Source organism: Phoxinus phoxinus (assembly GCF_949152265.1).
Source record: "Phoxinus phoxinus genome assembly, chromosome: 5".
NCBI classification, from domain to species: Eukaryota; Metazoa; Chordata; class Actinopteri; order Cypriniformes; family Leuciscidae; genus Phoxinus; species Phoxinus phoxinus.
Genome location: NC_136880.1, coordinates 13,650,457 through 13,665,764, shown reverse-complemented (window position 1 = coordinate 13,665,764; position 15,308 = coordinate 13,650,457). Strand labels below are relative to the sequence as shown.

At 38.3% G+C, this 15,308-nt stretch overlaps 2 protein-coding genes across 2 annotated transcripts; one reads left to right on the top strand and one right to left on the bottom strand.

Annotated features, from left to right (window-relative positions):
• Positions 1 to 5,055: 5,055 nt before the first annotated feature.
• On the top strand, positions 5,056 to 7,110 carry LOC306999489 (uncharacterized protein). The gene is made up of 2 exons (XM_079614192.1): positions 5,056 to 5,299; positions 5,900 to 7,110. The coding sequence occupies exons 1-2, from the start codon at positions 5,285 to 5,287 to the stop codon at positions 6,992 to 6,994; spliced, it is 1,110 nt and encodes a 369-aa protein (XP_079470318.1). The 5' UTR covers positions 5,056 to 5,284; the 3' UTR covers positions 6,995 to 7,110.
• A 513-nt stretch (positions 7,111 to 7,623) lies between these two features.
• On the bottom strand, positions 7,624 to 9,155 carry LOC306999488 (uncharacterized protein). Its single transcript, XM_079614191.1, has 3 exons — positions 8,581 to 9,155; positions 8,258 to 8,371; positions 7,624 to 7,818 (listed from the first exon to the last, which is right to left on the bottom strand). Exons 1-3 carry the CDS (start codon positions 8,978 to 8,980, stop codon positions 7,634 to 7,636), a joined length of 699 nt encoding a protein of 232 aa, XP_079470317.1. The 5' UTR covers positions 8,981 to 9,155; the 3' UTR covers positions 7,624 to 7,633.
• Positions 9,156 to 15,308: the final 6,153 nt, after the last annotated feature.

Here is a 15,308-nt window from a genome sequence, read left to right as displayed (position 1 = left end):
ATAATTTCCACACAAACAAACGTACATGTGTAATTAGTATGAGAAAAATATATATTTATGCCTATCGGACGCGGGCCGGGCTCGGACAGAAAAATCCGCAAAACGCCCCAAACACAGGCTTCATGTTTTTACTCCAATCTCATTTCATAACGTCATATCGATGTAAACATTTGAAGTAACATATGATAATAAATATATTCTTCTCTAGTGTAGTGTTACTGAAGTGTTCCTTTTTAACGATGCCTGCTATAGCCTACTATTGTTATTATTTTATGCAGTCCTGCACGTATGCCTGGTGTTCAAATATATATATATATATATGTATATATATATGTATATATATGTGTGTGTGTGTATATATGTGTGTGTGTATTTTATACATTTTAAAAAGCAATTTTAACCAGAACAAATCTAAAATGTATTCCCAAAATCGTGCAGCCCTAGTTTCTCTTGATATCAGCATGTTCACAGGTTTTTTTTTGTTTGTTTTTTTAGGTATAGTCCTGCTGACTTCAACACGAGCAGAACATGGTAAAGTGAAAAATCAAACATCTGGGAAATTACAGGTATGTACTAGGCTATGTTTCAGGAATGGCACAAAGGTGTGTGACTGGTTAAGTCTCTGTCTTTAGTTCAGTGTGTTAAATAATGTGCTTTTTTGCCATTTGTTGTGTATCTTTGGATTATGTTGTGTTGTAAATAAATCCAAACAATCAAAAAGCCGTTCTTTTTAAAATCTCCTCATTCTTTGTTCACAGTTCCTCATAGGCCCTGAGAGCTCCTAATAGGGCCATTATGGGAGGCTCTTTGTCTCTCTCAAGTGTGAAACACTCAATATTCATGGTGGTTAACGCCTCCTCGCATAAAGCTTTCTTACACAAGTCATGTCATACAAATTTTAAATCAATATATTGTCTTATCTGAATGAGTAGTCAAGGTGATTTTCACATAGTTTTGGAGCAAATATTCTAGGCTACGTGATACAATTTTCAAAAGTCTTGTGAATAAATAATCAGTTTGGGTTTCATAACCTCATTTCAGTGACTTTTTTTTGTGTCATTTTCACAAACCACGCATAAATGTTATTATCTCAAAACGACAAACTTTTACATACATGCTGCTGACATATTATTGTAGCAGAGTTTTTGATGAATGCAGTGTAATAAGACTTTAGCCATGAAAATATCACAAGTAACAGAAATAAGCACAATTATCAGAGCATGTCAGAACACCTCCAGGACCCAGAAAACACCTCAGACCCCAGGGGGTTAAATTAACTCTCAGGAACAAAGGGAAACACTCAAGAACTTCAAAACACACAACGACGACGACCAACCACCACTGAGGGAAAACACAGGGCTTAAAAGAACTGGGGTTAATGGGAAAATTAACAAGACACAGGTGTCAGGAATTTCTAATTAAACAGACAGGGAAAACTAACAGGACTATACCAAAAATCACAAAGACAGGGGGAAACAAGATCACAACACAGAACAGAACACATTAACAATGTGACAGTCATATTGTAAAATAACATAATTTTGTAGTGTTGCTGTCCTGTTGGGAAAAAAGTAATTCACATTCACGTGAATATTAACAAAGTATGTAGTTCCTTACATTTCACCACTGGTTATTTCGAAAATGAACAAAATGTAGGCCTATTGTCACAATATTTACAAATTGTTGCTAACTACAGCCCATATCCATTTGCACTGGGATTTATAACATTATATATAACATTACATTATATTTATACATTACATTATAACAGGGGCTGAAACATCCTAACCATGTCCTCCAGTAAAATATAAATATTATATATAATATTAATTATCAGGATGGCAGCTGTACTCTCACACGTTGCTTGTCGCCTGGAGCGGTAATAGGGAACACCTGGTTGTGCAATTAGGAAATCCTATGAAAGCTACATGGTGCGTCCTCCGGTTGCATCCTTCGAAGTCCGCGGCCTTCGCATTGGGATGCAGGTTCTGTGTGTTTTTTTTTGTGTTTCAGTCATGACAACTCTCGAAGTGAATACATTTCAACCAGAATTTATTGGCATGGGGCATGAAATATTAAGCTTGATTTTGGTGGACAAGATCTGCTATGCTGCTACTGCTGAGGAAATACAATAATTTGTTCAGCTTAGTCAAAATAACAAAACAAAGGAAAGGCTTCTGCAAGAAATGGTAGAACCCCGTAGCAGATCTCTGCAGGTGGAGCTGGGTAGGAGGAGGGATGACAGAAGTTTTCATATCATGCAGCGTGCCGATTGCAGGCTATGGTACGATATATATGGCTACGTAGATTTGAAAGTAGGCCTACTTCTGATTGGCTAGTGTCAGTTATGCAAATTCATAAGTCAACACCATTGCAGAGTATTTTATCCTTAAAATTGCTGTGATCCAAAGAGTCATCCTGGTGTTTCTGACATCACAAACTACCTTGTATCCAATCACGTCAACGTGTGATCGTCAAAGAGTGGATTTCTGAGCTGGTGCTAGTGAGTGGATGCAGGGAATATTCATAGAACAGCGTATACTAAATGAGGCAAGAGTGTAGAGTCATATTCAAGCTATTTTAGGCATGAAGTTTTTTTTTTTTCAAGGAAAAAACTTTCAAATAGTCCTATGTAATTTGGTGATCAAAGATGAGTTTTAAGGGTTCAAATTATTGACTACTGGGGGACTTTTCCATTGCTATGTTTAATACTACATTTTTAGCACATTTCAACAGGGTTGTTATACTGTTCTACCCCTAGTGGTGGGGGTCCATTTCTTGGTTTGACTTTTGTTACGATTACTGAGCTTGGGTTTGGATTTTAAGGAAGCTGATATGCTACATGAATCCCCGGAAAGGTCAAGCACCAGCACTCTATTTTCCCTGAACTCTCTATGGTATACTGTCTGAAAGCATTCTCCCTGTGTGCAATAAGTAATAGCACCACTGCCAATCGTTCAATTAGAAACAAAACAAAAGCTCCTTTATGGCGCTGCCAAGCTGATTAAAAGTCTGGAGCGATGATTCATACCTGTGTGATATGGGACACAGTAAACGCAGCTATGCCTGATAAATCACACAAGTACTTCAGTTTATATTACCGATAAATGCCTGATAAATCACAGAAGTACTTCAGTTTATATTACAGATAACTAACACAATTAGGACTTCTTGCCTATCAAGCTAACTCAGAGAGGTGTGTATGTGTGACTAATGTTCAAACGTAAAACTTTTTTTTTTTAATTGATTCCATTGAATAAAGATCATGTCTTAGAACTAAGGTTACTTATCTGAGCTATTTTTGCAATGACTTTTAGCCAACTGGTATCATGTTCATGGCTGAGTTTTGCAAGCCCTGTACTGTTAGGTGAGGGTGAGGGATTAAGGTGGGCGCAGAGTAAATTATGGTGAAGGTGCCAGAAAGGTGTAATGTGCCTCTCAACTAAGGATATGCCCGAAGCCGAATACCATGTTTGGAAAAGAAATGGCATGTACTACGGAGCCCCTAAAGGGACATAGTGATGGGAAAAAAAATGAAATGGGAGGAAAAAATATATTTCCATGCTTTTGCGTTCTTTCACAATTATACATGTGGCAGCTTTAACTGGTGGTGCACTAAAAGGTTTAGTAAATTCTTCTTAACCTATACGTTAGCATGGATAAACAGACCACAGAATAAGGTGGGCTGCTACAAAGTTACAGACCACGCCACCCCAGGGCCTATTTCACCCTTAACATAAGAGCAAGGCTCACAGGTTCGTTGCGGCTGAGTCAGGTATCAGACATGGGTCAGTACAAAAATAGTAGGTATGGGCAACGATTATTCTCAATTAATTGCATCCAAAATAAAATTCATGACATAGCCAAAATAAAAAGATTTCTGCTCAGAACTCATTCTGAATAGACACATAACCAAAATATATTTAGAAAGCCAACCCTTGAGAGTTTACAGTTCAAGACTCAAAATTCATCAAACTGTTATAAATATTGAGATATATAAGGTCAAACATAAAACAAAAACAACAAATATTAAGGATATATTTATTAAATGTATAAAATATTTTTTTAAATGTAGGATATCAACTTATAACCACAACTAAAGTGTAGCTACAAGTGTGGTCATGCTTCATTTTAAATCTGAGGATATCATCACTAAAAGTATGCATTTTATGAAGCCTATTATAAGGTCTTATCATGGGAGGTTTTGGAGAAGTTTTCATGGGAGGCTTTAGAAATGCTTATCAGATATGTGTATTGCCCTATAAATACCCATTTACAATCTTTGACTAATGTCTGGTGAGGAGAAATGGCCCATTAGTGTAAATCGACGAACATTTAACACTTCTGCCAGTGAGAGACTTAATCTGCCATTATTCTTTTATTCTTATTCTTTTGTTTGAGATCAGCCATAATAGCCTGCATTCCTGTGTTATTTGCTTGGTCATCTAAATCTCTGTCATCCCACTAATACAAGTAATACATATATTATCTTCAGTCTACGAACAAAAAAATAACTGTTCTTGAAAATTCTTTAAAAAAAATATTGTATGGAATAACGTTAGTCAAGCTCATGTAGCAGGTGCATTTAGCTCACCATGTAGCCTCAAGCTAAATGACACAATATAATTTATTAATAATACAGTTTTACTTAAAGCTCACTTTAAAACACCATCGAGTATTTGAATCATATTCCGGTCGCGGTTTAAAATGGTTTCAAGTCAAAAAAATATTTTGAAATATGTTTTATTTAGCATTTTATACGAAGCTAGGGGCTATCTTTACTAGCATGCATACTGTAAACATTCTTTGTTCCTATACAATAACCAAAATCGAACAAAAAGCACATACACAAACCAGATGACTTGAATCCTGCTTTTATTAGCTTGTTTTAATCACACGAAGAGATGTTTAGTTGCGTTTGCCTCGTAGCTCAGAATGAGGAAGTAAACAGAGCAGACAGCGCGTCAGTGAAGAAGCACAGCCTTTTGGTCACGTTGGACACGTGGATGATTGACAGATTTAGAAACGAATCATATCGCGCTGATGTCATGGTTTACTCGAGTCAGGAAGAGTAGAGTCATCGCTAGCTCTGTTAGCTGTTTTTAGCATTTTTGATCGCTTATTTCAAGTATATTTGAATAGAAATGTGTTTCTGCATTATAAAATATTTTTAAAAAATGTCATAATAATTCATTATTTCTCCAAATGTGTGCACCATTGGACTAATATCCCTCGCGGATCGTGGATATTGTTTGTATTTGAACACAAATAAAACGGAGATGAGATGAATGGCTGCTGTGTAAGTGATGATTTCTATTCCAAATAACGAACGTTACAGATTAATTATTTTGCACTCCTGGGATAAATTAAGAAATTAATGTCACTGAAAACCAGTTTAATTATAAACAGTGGTCAAATATCGAAGTTGGAGTTTTAAACCATCCTAATAAAGCTAATATTGTCCAGATTAAGTAAGAGTGTGATGTTTTTAACTAGTAATGAAATTAACAAACAAAAAAATCAGGATCACCAGTGGTCCCTGCTGAGGAAGGGGTTAATGTGTAGCCTATTGAAAATGTCCAAATTTAGATTTATACATGGTTTTCACTGGACAAGAAGGCTGTGAAAATAAGTTGTCTGAAAAGACAATGTATGAACCTAAACTTTTTAGTAAAAAGACTAAAAATATATATTTTAAATATATATAAAAATAAAGTAGCCCTGTCTTTTAAGTGGTACTAGATGAATTAATAAACGCTTCAATGCTACAGCTCAACTGTTTTTATAGTATGTATACTGCACTGTATACTTGATAGAAAATATACCTAAACCCTATTGCCCATAAATATAACTTATATATTTATTTTTTTATATATATATATTTTTTTTTTCTTTACAGGCAATCTTGCAGCTGAAGGCAAGGCGGAGGTCACCTGTAATGTGGGCATACCCACGATCTGACCACTGGTGGGACACAATTGTTCCGGATTTCACCCCGTTACAATTCATGCAGAATTTCCGTGTATCCCCAGAATCGTTTGAGTACATCTGCAGTCAGGTCAAGCATGCCATGGGGAGAAGGAACACAAACTACCGCTTGTGTGTCCCAATCCGAAAGCGTGTGGCAATTGCCATCTGGAAACTGGCCACGGGTGGTGAATACAGGACAATCAGCCATCTTTTTGGGATAGGCCTCAGCACTGTATTTAATTGTGTTCAGGAATTCTGCAACACAGTCATCACAGTGCTCCTTCCCGTCCACATAAGATTTCCTGATGCTGAAAAGTTGTTAGAAATGGCCACTTTCTTTAATAATCGTTGGAGAGTTCCACAGTGTGTGGGTGCAATTGATGGCAGCCACATTCCAATAATTGCACCAGAGGAGTATCCACGAGACTATTTCAATCGGAAAGGCTGGCATTCTATTGTTCTGCAAGCAGTTGTGGATGGCAAAGGTCTTTTCTGGGATGTTTGTGTTGGCTATCCAGGGAGTGTGCATGACGCCAGAGTACTACGACAGTCACATTTGTGGGAGGTCCTAAGTGACGGGGAATTACTAGGGCAAAACAAAGTGACCATCTCTGGCTGTGATGTTGGACATTACCTGATCGGTGATCCGGCATACCCCATGCAGAATTGGCTCATGAAGCCCTTTTCCGACACTGGTAGACTGACCCCTGAACAGCACACCTACAATTACAGGCTGAGCAGTGCACGATCGGTTGTGGAGATGTCTTTTGGGAGATTAAAAGGACGATGGAGGTGCCTCCTAAAAAGAAATGACTGCAAACTGGAGCTGAGCAAGAGGATTGCACTGACCTGCTGTGTGCTCCATAACATTTGTGAGGAACATGGTGATAATTTCACTGAAGAGCACCCTGACAGGACTCTAAACATTGAGCCTCCTGTTCAGACATTACCTGAGCGTGCGAACACAGAAGGGGCTGACATCAGAGCTGCATTAATGATGCATTTTAACGGAGGGAACGGGTGATTCTTTGAATACACCAATGCCATATTTTTGTAACACTGCCATTTGTGTTTGAGGACATCTGCACTTTCATAAATTGTATTATATTCTCATCCATTGAATAAACCCTATTGTCTCTGAAACTGTGCATGTTGTAAATAATTTCATTCTTGTAACAAAATATTTTGTGAAATAGATATAGCTCCTGCACGACAGGTGGATTAGAACTATAATTAGCACCGAACTACTTAACACAATTTAAAATATTAATATTACACTTTTCCTCAATTCACTTTAAACCACCAAGTTTTTATTAACTTCCAATCATGAACTTATTTGGATTTTAGTCATATTTAATGTTGAAATGTTATTGAATTTTATATGCAGCTAATCGCTCACTTGATTAACATGTTAAATGTACACAATCGCATTAAAAACACACAAACCATACGATATTTGCCTGTTAAGTATTAAAAGAACCTGAACCAGACATTTGTATTAATAAACATGTTTATTTAAACAAAAACAACCAATACAAATCTTTATAAAACTTTGAAAAATGTAAAGTGCATTAAGTGAAAACAAAAATTGTAAATAGTTAAATAAAATAAAAACTTTACATAAAAAGCAGCAACCAAAAATACAGTGGTGATTTATTTGCAATCATTTTTGCACTTGCGCCTCCATTACGGCCACCATGCGCCCCATGAGTCCAAGCAGAGATTGTGTGTCTGCTCTCATGTCCTGACGCAAGGCATCGTCCATGTCTTTGCTGTGCTGCAAGAACCTCTCATCTGCCCTTTCCAAATATTGGACCAAATCTGATGTACTGTCTCTCTTCCTTTTTCCTGTGTACAACAATAATAGCAGATGACAGATCATCAATGTGTTGTCATAGCATTACAAATAATTGTTTTCTGCAGGGAATTACGCATATGCATCTGCTATATTAATTATATAGGCCTATAGCATCATACTACATCACTATCACTCAGATTTTGCTCATGTCCCATAATTATATTGTATATAGGAAGTTAATGTCAGATTGACTTTAGATTCTATTTTAAAGTTTTTTCTAGACTTTTGCTTTTTGTTTAAGGTAATAAATTGTAAGTGTTACATATCAAAGCATTTTGTATTGCTGTTCATTAAGTTAAATGAAGAAAAAATATAATCATTATTTCAGTACCTGATAATATACAGTAAGTGTAATTATATTATATATAAAACAGACACATCTCAATGTTTGCATAGTGTATGGTGTGACCATTTGCACACCAGTCTTACCCCGTTCTGAAGATGCTTCTCCAGAGCTGCTAGACGACGGCGCGGGAGAGCTGCAGCCCAACGGTGGCGGCAACTCAACGTTGTCATCATCACGGTCGTTGATGACAGACAGTTCTATAAAAATAAAAACAAGACAACAGTGCTTTAAAAAAATATTGTCCATTACACTTTACATACAGTTCTGTGATACTGTATACAATGAAATCACAGATAATACAATTCTAGCTAGCCACATTGCAAACACTGAAGTAAGAAATTAGAACCTCACTAAACAGCTAAGAAACATGCTAGGAACAAGTAAAATAATGTAAAACAGAACTTACCAGGATCGGTGGAACTTTGCTGCAGCGAATCATCCACCATTGACTCGAGCATTATTGTTGCCGAGTTCAGTGCCCCGGTCACCTGGCATGCCGGCCTGTCGCCGAGAACAGAGTCGAGAACGTCGAAATGTGGGTTTCGACGTGGGCGACCATTGCCGCTTCGACCGAGGTCTTTTTTTTGGTCCCTGTAGTCCTTCTTTAGTTTTTTTAGTTTGTTGCTTATCTGGACGAGGTTCCGGTCGAACCCCGCTACAGCCATCTCGCGCTGTATTTGCTGCAAAACCGGTTTCGTCCGTGTAGCCCCGTCTAACTTACTCTGGACTTCTGAAGAAGACCAGAGTGCAAGAAAGCAGCTTGTTTCCTCCTCTGACCACTGCTGTTTAAGTTTAATCGCGTCCATCGTGTTTACCGATATCTGCTAATTCAAAAATGGCGGTCACAAATTTCTGTTCGTCTTGTTGGTCACGGTAACCCCGCCCCCAGCCGCTGACGTAAGCGGTTCTTACTTGGCTCCGTTCTAGACCAGCAATGATTTGGTGCTACTGAAGAACCACTTTTACTGGTTCGGAGCTGGTGCTTTGGCGATGGAAAAACAAAGAACCGATTTGAAACTAGGCTCTGGCTCCGAACCAGCACCAGCTCTGCCTTGGTGGAAAAGGGGTAAGGGAGAGGCTAGTTGGCACTTTAGCACTGCGTTGTCATCGGGTCCAGGCAAGGGTCCTTCGTCAGATCTGGATACGGCAGGCTGCGGGAAAACCTCGGGATAAACAAAGACACTAAAATTAGCATAGATGCCATTCTTCTTATGATGTAACGAGTACATCAGGATTCAAGGGAAGGGTTCCCAGTTCCGGCTGACCTAATCTATGCAGCCTAACATTGAGTTATTTTTTGAGTATATTTTTGTTTGCTGAAAAACTTCAGTCCCTTTTTAACCTGAATTCTAACTTAATTGGCTGGATACTAGATTTTCTATCTAACAGGTCGCAGTGTGTTAGAGTAAATGGTGTTCAAAAGCCCTTACCTCTACAGGCTCTCCTCAGGGCTGTGTTCTTTCGCCTTTGCTCTTTATTTTATATACAAATGACTGTAGGAGTAAGTATGAGAATAGGCACTGTCTGAAATTTGCAGATGATACTGTTATAGTGAGCCTTCTGAATAATGATGAGGATGGGCATGGCCCTGTAGTTGATGATTTTATTAGGTGGTGTGAAAACTTCTATCTATCTATCAATGTTTCTAAGACAAAGGAGATGATTATTGATTTTTGTAGAGTACAGCACAATGTTTCACAAACGGTTATTCAGAAAATGAATGTTGAGACTGTAAATGAATATAAATATTTAGGAACCATCAGTAAATTACTTGATTTAGTAAATTATCCTTGACAGTAAATTATCCTTTGAGAGTAACACAGTTGTGGTTTGTAAGAAGGCCCAACAGAGACTTTTTTTCTTGAGGAAGATGAAATCATTTAGCGTGTGTGGGACTCTGATGACTTTGTTCTACCAGTGTTTTATTCAATCAGTCTTGACATTTTGTATTGTGGTGTGGTACAGTGGCCTTTCAATGATCAACAAGCGTAAGCTAGCTAGGCTGGTAAATGTTGCGTCTAAGGTGGTTGGGGTACAGCTACCTCAGCTGCAGCATATATATGATAAACGGGTCCTAGGGAAGGCTAATCATATTTTAAAATACTCTGATCACCCACTTTTTGGGGAGTTTGATTTGCTCCCCTCAGGTCGCCGTTTTAGGATACCAAGGTTAAGAACCAGACGTGCCAGGGACTCCTTTATTCCTCTGTGGCTATTAGGAACCTTAACTCACATAGGTGATATTTTGTGTATTTAGTATATGTTTATTTATTAAATTAATCTTATCTCTGTTATAGCTCATTATAATATACTGACCCGTGTATTGTATTTGTTTCTGTCATTGTTATTAGGGAAAGAGTGCCTCCATTGATGTGTTGATGTATGTTTTGTGTTGTTTTAAATGTTGTTGGCATCTGATGGTGCTTTTATTTTGTTTTAGTTGTTTGTTTGTTTTCTAGATATCCTGCTGCACACCAAATTTTCTTCCTAAGGATAAATAAAGTGAAACTTGAACTTGAACTTATAGAAGTCTATAATGCATTATGTGAATGCTAGGTCAAAGAGGTGTGTCTTTAATCTAGCTTTGAACTGACAGAGTGTGTCTGCTTCCCGGGCAATGCTAGGAAGACTGTTCCAAAGTTTTGGTGCTAGAGAGGAAAAGGATCTACCGCCAGCAGTCGATTTTGATATTCTAGGTATTGATTATTAACTGGTCGGAATTTTGAGATCGCAATAGAAGGACTATAATGCGTTAAGAGCTCACTCAAGTACTGCGGAGCTAAACCATTTAATGCTTTGTAAGTAATCAGCAATATTTTAAAATTTAAACGATGTTTAATAGGCAGCCAATGCAGTATTGACAGAACGGGGCTAATATGGTCATACTTCCTGGTTCTGGTAAGAACTCGAGCTGCTGCGTTTTGAACTAGCTGTAGTTTGTTTGTTAAGCGTGCAGGGCAACCACCCAGTAGAGCATTACAATAATCTAGCCTTGAGGTCATGAACGCATGAACTAATTGTTCCGCATTTGTCAATGAGAGCATATGGCGTAATTTAGATATATTTTTAAGATGGAAATATGCGGTTTTACAGATACTAGACACGTGACTTTCAAATAAAAGATTGGTATTGTAGGGTATATGCCTCGGACTCTTGGTCCGTATGAATTAGCTCAAATGATCCATAGGGAATTTTAATAACTAATCATGAATATGATTAATATTGTGCATATTACAGTTACATTAAATTGTCGAAAGTGAAAGTGGATTATATGAATATATGAATAATCAATCACAACGAATTATAATTCCTCATTCATATATCAATAATCTTACTTAACTTCGATTATGAGATAATCCTTAAGGGAAATTAATGTAATTATCAAATCGGTGTTCGTCCAGCGACCAACCGTCAGATTAAATGATCAATTTCTCAATAAAGCTATCCTTTCTTATAAACTCCAAGAAATTAACCTTCTGGCCGTGAACATTAATTTTCCTGTGTTTATAAAATTAAAACTACTCAACGTAGTAAATAATAAGAGCTGGTAGCTCGGGTCGTGAACCTCATTGACTCGTTTTACAAGCATTTTCACAGAAACAGTTGAATATATTGTTTTAATAAATGCAAAACTACAGAATATAGGCTAATACACAAGATACACGTTTTATATGTCTATGTACATTTACTTACAGTTAACAAACAAGACAAAACGGGTAACAGATGATGAGAGAGAAAGTGAGAGAGAGAGAGAGAGAGAGAGATTGCTCTGATTTAGGCTGGTGCTATTTAGAGCAGTAACGCACACCTCGCACGCGCGGGGAGCGCTTTACAGAGGTTTTTGGTCGTGCGTTTGGGAGAGAGAATAAGAGAGAGCGAATGAGATAGAGGGCAGGGTCGCGCGCTCGATTTGAATGCGGGAGAGAGAGAGAGAGGGAGTGAGAGAGATAGGGGCGCGCCGTGCACGCGCTGAGATTGTAGAGAGAGGGAGAAAGGGAAGAAAGAGAGAATGGTCATAGAATAACGAAATCACAGACCTTTGAGAGAGCCAACAATCGAAACAAACCTTAAAACATTAAACTCGTTGGAGGTAATAATACTTGCAAAGTTCGTTTGTGTGCACGAGCTGTGTCCAGCCTGCGCGTGTTCTCGGAGCAGAGCGCGCGCGCTCGTGTTTGCGGAGCGCGCTTCTCGTGCTGATGCGCGTTCTCTCATGGAGCCTCGGACAGGGCGCGAGTTTTGAAGAAGGCCTCTTGTGGAAGTGATATGTTACTGAAGGAATTCAGGCTTCGTTCGTTCGACTCGTAGGTGGAAACGAACCAAGGAGACTTTGAAAATGAAACAAAAGAAACTTTATAAAGAAAATAAAAAGAGACGGACTCCAGAGAGAGGTCGATCGCGGACTGTTCACATGACGAGGTCGGGTAGCAAGAGCAGAAGGGGCGATTTTGGGTGAGCTTTGGCTTTAAAGAATGTATAGCTCCACCTTCGTTCGGCGCGAGCAGCCAATCACCTTCAGTGATTCGAAAGCGGGAAACTCTCTTTGTTTGCTGTGAACATCCTTCTGGCTTGGATTACAAAAGTGTGTGGCTTAAAGGGCATATTGCAGGGTTTTTTTTTTTCAGAATTAATATATAACCTTGTATGAAAATACCATATGAAGAGTAAATGCATGATTAAAAATTGTTTTGCCAGACATAAGGGCACAAATTTAGTAGAAAACGTGACAGTTTCCTTGACCGTGTTGAAAAAGCGCTTTTTTTTCACCATCGCGTCATATTACGTCACAATGGGGAGTCGTTTGCCGGCTCTGCGTTCGCTCAGTGCAGAATAGGCTGGTATTATGTTGAAGCGGTCGTGATTCAGTGTGTTTTCGGTGGTTATTGTATTTCAATTAATAATTATCGTGATAAATGACTGTGAATTATGGCCTGTCAGAACATCGAGTCCACAGGTTTCCGAACAAGAAAAAGGATGGTGCTATCTTCTGTGTTTGTGTGCGTTTTGTGCAGGGTAAGAGATGGGACTTCGCTTCTGTGTCTGCTTTGAAAAACGCGGTAGTGTGTAGCGTTCACTATAGACTGCATGATTATAATCCCGGCGATATGATGAGTTAACGTTACGTTATATGATGACGGCGATATGTGCACACTGTCCCGGCTCCTTCATCGGGTCGCCCGGTCCGCCGTCAGCATGTGGGTCGGCCACCGGTGGGAAACATGACGGTCACGGATCCGTCATAGATCACTTATTGTACATTTGTTTTACAAAATGTGCCTTGTCTTAATTTAATTCATTAACGTATCCTCCATAAACTTGTAATGTCTTGCAAGTCTGCAGCCGACACTTATTATTATTATAATATAATATAATGTTCATTTTCAATCTGTACTCCGAATTTTAATGTTTGTGTTGGCTGTTTCTACATATAAAAATTTTATACAGTAAGAAAGTTGTGATTGTGATTATTTTTTTATTCATTATCACCAAGTGGGGCCATTCAAAACCTTTATAATGTCCCTCTTTCTCTGGAAACTGTCTCCTAATGGCTGACATACACATGCAGGTAAGGGTCTAAATACTAGCTTTGCTATTGCCTGACACATAATTACAATATTGTGATCTGAGCATAGTGTTATACATATCGTCGGCTAACGTGAATACATCTATAAGCTAACACTGTTCTCTCACCGAGACCCCTGCCCTGTTCTCCTCAGACCACAGCTCAATGTGTCTCCTCTGACCGTTGTTTTGTCTAATCCTGGCCTGTCTAGAGTCTCTTGGCTTCATATCAGGCTCATAATTATATGGCTGAGGTCTGTCATACGAGTAAACATTTAGGCTACAATTTCCTCAGCGTCCGAACTGTCATTGCGATCCATTGCTTTCCTATTGTTTACTTTGACCGCGCTCCCTCATGATACGTCACTTCCGGTTTGGCGGTTTTCAAATGCGGAAGTAAAATTTTCTCACAAAAACGACTCCAGAAGCCTAAATAGCGTTATATAAGTATATGTTTATATTTAAATCTAGTTCCTACATTATTGTTCTATACATTGGCGCACTGGGTACTCTAACCTGCAATATGCCCTTTAAACCTTTTGGCTCCAGAAATATAACATGTGTAAAACAATGTACATTACTGCATTCTGCTATCAGAATTCGACTCCGTTAGGTCTCAAGATTCAAAATGCTACTAAACACCTCAGGTTCAGATTATCTGATAACAAGGTTACATAAAATATATAGGGAATATAATATTAGAAGCATTTAGAGTTTGATTAATAAACATTAGAACTCAAATTAAATCCCAAACCTGTCATGACATATAAATGGCAACACAGAATATATTTGGTAATGTTTTAAACATGATTCGTTTAAGGACACGTTTGTGTGTGTGGAAGACCAGATGTTGTTGTGAGGAATGTGTGGTGTCCGATTACATGTTGGTGTGAGCCATGTTGGTGTCCTGTCCTGTTGAAGTGTGTGTGAGGATCACAATTCATTAATTTGACCAGATGTCAATAGTCAATGTTGCTACAGTATCAAAGAGCACACCCAGGTTCCTAACCGACGACGAAGACTTAACAGAGCAGCCATCAAGTGTTAGACAGTACTGTAGGTTATTACGTGTGGAAGTTTTTTGTCCAATAATTAGAATCTCTGTTTTTTCTGAATTTAGTAGTAGGAAATTACTAGTCATCCAATTTTTTATATCAGCTATGCATTCCGTTAATTTTGTGAATTGGTAAGTTTCGTTAGGTTTTGAAGAAATATACAGCTGAGTATCGTCGGCATAACAGTGAAAGCTAATTCCATGTTTCCTAATGATATCTCCTAATGGTAGCATGTACAGACTGAACAGCAGCGGTCCTAGTACTGAGTCTTGTGGTACGCCAACTTGTGATCGATAAGACATCTCTTCATTTACTGCTACAAACTGATAACGGTCAGATAAGTATGATTTAAAACATGCTAGTGCAATTCCACTAATGCCAACATAATGTTCGAGTCTATTTAAAAGGATGTTGTGGTCAATGGTGTCAAATGCAGCACTAAGATCAAGTAATACTAATAGAGAGATACAACCACGATCGAATGATAAGGGCAAATCATTTGTGACTCTAACGACAG

What these genes read in the sequence shown, in the direction of transcription:
- LOC306999488 (XM_079614191.1), bottom strand. Translation starts at nt 8,980, where the DNA reads ATGGACGCGATTAAACTTAAACAGCAGTGGTCAGAGGAGGAAACAAGC. An exon ending in GCAAAGTTCCACCGATCCTG is followed by an intron (nt 8,372 to 8,580) that starts GTAAGTTCTGTT and finishes TTATTTTTATAG; the next exon opens with AACTGTCTGTCATCAACGAC. An exon ending in AGAAGCATCTTCAGAACGGG is followed by an intron (nt 7,819 to 8,257) that starts GTAAGACTGGTG and finishes TGTTGTACACAG; the next exon opens with GAAAAAGGAAGAGAGACAGT.